At 38.7% G+C, this 5,735-nt stretch overlaps 1 protein-coding gene across 1 annotated transcript; it reads right to left on the reverse strand.

The window, feature by feature from the left end:
• Positions 1-208: 208 nt before the first annotated feature.
• Positions 209-1,183, reverse strand: LOC110901798. Its single transcript, XM_022148578.1, has 2 exons — positions 587-1,183; positions 209-511 (listed from the first exon to the last, which is right to left on the reverse strand). The coding sequence occupies exons 1-2, from the start codon at positions 1,181-1,183 to the stop codon at positions 209-211; spliced, it is 900 nt and encodes a 299-aa protein (XP_022004270.1).
• Between the last annotated feature and the right edge of the window lie 4,552 nt (positions 1,184-5,735).

Here is a 5,735-nt window from a genome sequence, read left to right on the forward strand (position 1 = left end):
ACTATATAAGTAAATATAAAAGATTTTAACAAACTTAATAAAAGATGTCTAACAAACTTAAAGTTTAGATTGTGCAAACACGAGTGGTTTCTTAGAAAACCATGCATAACAAATATAAACGATGATTATAGTTATATTTATATAGACTTATAAATAAAATAAATAAATAAGTCAGTCAGTAAATACTTAAAGTTTAGAGTATAAAAACTTAAAGTTTAGATTCTGCTGAGTCTTGTTTTTCTTCTGTAAATGTCTGAAAAACCATTTTGATGATGTAATCTTCTTGGGCCTTGTCTTCTTTTGTTAATTCATCCATCTGCTTTTCTTTACTTATTTGATAAAGGATTCTAGCATGTGGAGCAGTGGGTCTCCTGATTGGCAATTTTTGTTGTTTGACTGGAACCACTGCTTCCGGATAATCAAGCATTTTAGGAGCAGTGGGATCTCTCTTCCTTAACTCTTCCAACTTTTTGTAGGTAGCAAACACCTTTTCTTCTCTCCACCTTGTAACCTGGTTTCTTGACCCATAATCAGCAGTTATCAGCTCTTCTTTCATTCTTTTCAGTTTCAAGGTCCTTTCTGGTACATTTTTCTTGTAATTGGCCCAAACCGGAGGAGTTTGCTTTACGTTGTCTTGAATCATCTTTTGAATTCTCACTGTCTCCTCTTGCAGTTCACTGATGGTCCATTCTTTGTATTGATACTTTTCTGCCTTATACTTCTTGTATGCTATTATGTATTCAAGATAGTAATTTCTCATGCTTTCATCATATTTTTCTGATAATTTCTGACAAAAGACTTTTGAGAAATGCTCTAAATTTCTAACTTTACTAAGCAGGTATTGATAATTTCTTTGAATCTCTTTGTCAGACTTTCCCTCTGTATCTCTTTTAGATATATCATCTGCTTGTTGGGCCTTTATTTTGAGATATTCTTCTATATTTCTTGGCAAAGGATAACCTTGAATATATGGGAGTTTCCTCTTTTCAGGATCATCTTCAGAGTAGAAGGATTTGATTTCCTCCCTGACTGCTGGAAGATCTAGAGGATATTGTACTCCTGCAGGGTCAATGGTAGTGTTTTGATTGAAGAGTTGAACTGAAGATAATGGAACAGGGTTTCGAATGGTGACAAGGGACAGTGGTTGTGTAGATGTTAGAGTTGGGGAAGTGTCATCTTCCATTACATTGTTTGTTATCTTTCTCCTTTTGTGCTTTGGAGAAGTTGGTGGTGTATTTATGAGTTCAGTGGCAGAGATTGAAGTAGTTGTGTAACACCCCGTGTTTTCTAATGTCAAAGTCAAAGTCAAAGTCCAAGTCAACTTTGACTTCTTTGACTATTAATGTTTCTTTTTACTTTTTGTATTATGTGGAGTAAGTGTTGTCTAAATAAAATGATCGAATGTTTAATCAATGCGACCGATTTCGACTGTGATTAGTAGGAAGTAACAATGCGATAAAGTTAATCAATCGATAATCAAGCTAATCGACTCATCAATCGAACTCGAGACTCGAACTATGCGGAACTGGTGTGGTAATACTTACGTGTGTGTGTGCCTTATGTCTTACTTGTGCGTGTTTACTTTATGTTTGGTGTGGTATTCAATCGAATCAATCGAAACTCAAATCGAAACTCGAAAAGCAATCAAACTCAATCAAAACCGACATCAAAACGTGACTTATAGATGATTGTATGTTGGATATAGTAGTTGGGACTGAAAGTAATTTGACTAGGAACTCTATCGTATTCGTATCATCGTTCATCGAAATCGAAATATCGAAAATCGTCGCGAAACACTCGAAAAGGGGTTCCTAATCGAACAGGACTCACTGATCGAACAGGCTAGCCGACCGAACATGCTGTTCGACCGAGCAGCCCAGCCGATCGGAGATCCTGGCCGATCGGCTACCACTTTCCTCTTTTAGAGCCTATAAATAGCCCTGTCATTGTCACTCTTTCTACTTTTGGAAAGCTCTGACCGAACCAGCCCTTGTTCTTCACCTTTTCTCAGATTTCTCTCAACTCCGGTAAGTTTTCACTCTAATTCTTGTACGTTTTTGATCATTACACGATTCTACACCTTTCTATCTTTCAAAACTTGATTTCTAACCGTGAAATCATCAAGATCTAAGTGTTCTTGGGTGATGTCATCATGGTGTTCTTGAAGAACATCATACTTTGGCCTCATTCAACCATGAATAGCTTAGATCTGACCGATTTCCACATAAACAAACTAAGATTTGTAAGAATCTTAACATTCTCAAGGAAAAGAAGATTGAAAGAAGGATTTCCAACTTTCTTTCAACTCTTTTACACTCAAAACCTTAAAATCGATAGAAACGGAGCTCGAACCAACTAACTAATCATTCTAACAGTCAAGAGGTTCAAGATTCGGATTCTATCTACGAGGTTCACCGATTTCGGGTTAAACATCAAACTACCGTTCCGAACAGTTCGTCGGCCGGACTTGGGTGGTTCCTGTCCGAACCGGTGAAGCAAGTAAGAACCCACGTTCTACGGTTTAACTCGCTGTCAAAATACCTTAAAATCATGACAAATAATCAAAACAGCCAAGTGTTAGACGAAAGGCTGACCAGGTCAGAAATGCTGGCCGAACGGCTAGGCTGTTCGAACGAACAGCCCAGCCGATCGAACATACCAGCCGATCGGCCGGGCCAGCCGATCGGCTAGCACATGGTACCACACTTTTCACTTTTCAAACTTCATGAAGTATGCTATTGACGAGGTGATGTTCGATCGAATATGCTAGTCGATTGGTAAACATTACTCTTCGGATCATGAGATACTATGCTTCAGCACTTAATCGATTTTGCAACTCGTTCGTAGTATGGAGTGCCAGCCGATCGAACAGGCTGTTCGATCGAGTGACATCCTGCTGAGAACTACTTCTGAAGTTCCTAGCCGACCGGTTAAGCCGACCGATCGAACAGACCATTCGATCGATCGACCTGAAAGGTAAGAACACTTCAGTGTTCTCAAACACTACAACGAAAACTTCAAAAGTTCAAACCATCATACACAAACACATCAGAGGAAGAAACAATCCACTCGAATGGCCCAGCCGATCGAGCCTACCGGCCGATCGAACAGGACTGTTCAAACGGACTTCCAAGCCGATCGAACAGCCCGTTCGATCGAACCTGCTGTTCAATCGACCATGCTATTCGATCCATTCACACTTGTTTACATTTCCGCGTTACTCATTATTATGTTATCGAACTATTCAGGCTAACCCTACTCTCAGCGCTCCCTTCAATCCATAATCAATCACTGTGAGTATACTCGAATCCCTTTTTGCTTTAGCACTTTTGGGTGTTACATACGTTACTTATCAAAATCACAATCGAACACACTATTCAAACTATTTGAACGCTAACCGATTGCATGTATTACGTGACTAATTTTTTTTTTGAACGACGAAGATTCTATGATTATAGAACAAGGGCCAGCAAGCTGTAAAACCCAACATTACAAGAAAAAGAAACAAAAACGACAAAAAACAGAATCAAAAACATTAACTTACAACTTCACTTAATTATATCTCTTACATTAAAATCTTTCCACCTTTCCCATACTAAATTTTTCATCTTCGCCCTTTCTTTAATCCATAGAAATGATAGTTCTTTTATTTCATCCACCGATTTTGTTACCGACTCATTCTGCCCGTTAAAAATCAACTCATTTCTCGACTTCCATATGTGCCATATTGTTATCATAAAGATTGCCATTATTACCTTCTTCCATTCCTTCGATCCATTGCAAACTTGTATTCTTTGAAACTGTTCTTCACATGAGTTTACATCCTCATTATACGGTATTTTTTACCATACCATGATATTCCACCATGTAGCGCGGGTCAACACGCATTTGAATATTAGATGTTCAGTTGTCTCCTCCTCTTTTCCACACTTCAAACACATTTGGTCCTCGATATTTATCCCCCTCTTTTTCAGCTCTACCTTTACGGGAATTCGATTCTTTGAAACTCTCCATACAAAGAGGTTTACTTTCGGTGGTACCCAACTATTCCAGAATTCCCAAGCCTTGTCACTCTCCTTTAACGAAGCTTTTGTGATTTCATATCTTAATAAAGCTACAGTCAAGTCTTCATTTGGTTTATTTCTCCATCTCAAGCTATCTTCACATAAATCTATCTTTTGGTCTTTTAATACTTTTAACAATTCCAAGTACTCTAACTGTTGATCCTCATTCCTTGCCTCTCGTTGCCAAGCCCAGTTCCACGTACATATCTCGCCTTCTCTTTTTACACATTCAGCCACTTTGATGTTTTTATCTTTTGCCAATGAGAACACAGCCGGAAATTGATCCTTGAGGGATGTTTCCCCAGCCCATAAGTCGAACCAGAACCTTGTTTTACGTCCGTCCCCTATCCTTACGATCAGATTTTTATTTAAAGATAGGTTCAGCTCCGCAAAACTCTTTTCAATGCTACAAATGTCTTTCCAAGTGCCACTTAGTTTGTTTATCGAAGGTACCAAAGAGATTGAATTTCGTTTGTAGTGAATACTTTCCATTACTCTTGCCCATAAATCGTGAGGGTTTTCCTTGAACTTCCACCACCATTTTGCAATTAGAGCTAAATTCGCGCTCCGAATGTCCCCAATCCCTAGCCCACCATATCTTCTCGCCTTTACTATTTTATCCCAAGCTATCCATCTCATCTTACATTTACCGTTCTTTTTGCCCCATACAAAATCTCTCCTTATAGCTTCTAATTCCATAATTACTTTTTTTGGTGCTAAAAATAATGATAAATAATAATTTGGTAGTGCACCTAGTACCGTTTTTGCCAAAACAATTCTTCCCGCCATTGAAAGGCATCTAGCCTTCCATGATGATAATTTGGAATTAAATTTATCAATGATCGGCTTCCAATTTTTAATTCTTTTCATATTTGCTCCAATCGGTATTCCTAAAAAGTTAAATGGCATACTCCCTGCCTTACAATTTAATTTTTTTGCCATGCTTTCAACCTCTTCTTCTTTTACCCCCACCCCATATAAATTACACTTCCCAAGATTTACCTTTAGCCCCGAGCATAAATAGAAACATCTAAGAATTCTATTTAAGTTCTTTATATTCGTTTCCGACCATTCTCCTAAGAATATTGCGTCATCCGCATAACATAGATGTGATATCATTGGCCCATCCCTTGGTAATGTTACCCCTTTGAACAAACCCGCCTTTACCGCCCTTTCCATTATTACATCTAGCGCTTCAAGTGCTAAGATGAATAAGAAAGGTGATAATGGATCTCCTTGACGTAATCCACGTGACATTTTGAATTCCGTCGTTGGTGATCCATTTACCAACACAGAGGCCCTATGATGTGTGTAAAATGCAACATATAAATCACATCAATTAAGGCATAAAACTAACCCTTTTTAAGTACTAATGTTGGAAAAAGAGTGTTTTTGTCTTCCTTTTGTATTTTCAGGATGAAATGAGCTCAAAATCACAAAAGAAGCAAAAAGACAACTAATTCTACCATAAATACAAGAAAAGGAACAAAAGTGGACTGCCCGGACCCTCAACGGCACCTCCCAAGGCAAAGGAGAAGAAACAGAGTCTGAACATGCCCCGTGTCCAGCGAACACGGGGGCGTGCCCAGGAAGCAGCAGAAAAGACAAACCAGTAGAAGCTTCCATTGCCCACCATGGGGCCGTGTCCAGCGAGCACGGGGGCGTGGTGAA

This window comes from Helianthus annuus, chromosome 4 (assembly GCF_002127325.2).
Source record: "Helianthus annuus cultivar XRQ/B chromosome 4, HanXRQr2.0-SUNRISE, whole genome shotgun sequence".
Classification (NCBI taxonomy): Eukaryota; Viridiplantae; Streptophyta; class Magnoliopsida; order Asterales; family Asteraceae; genus Helianthus; species Helianthus annuus.

Coding starts and splice junctions, on each gene's coding strand:
- LOC110901798 (XM_022148578.1), bottom strand. CDS start 1,183: ATGGAAGATGACACTTCCCCAACTCTAACATCTACACAACCACTGTCC. Junction 512..586: donor GGGCCAATTACAAGAAAAAT/GTACCAGAAAGG, acceptor TCAAGAAACCAG/GTTACAAGGTGGAGAGAAGA.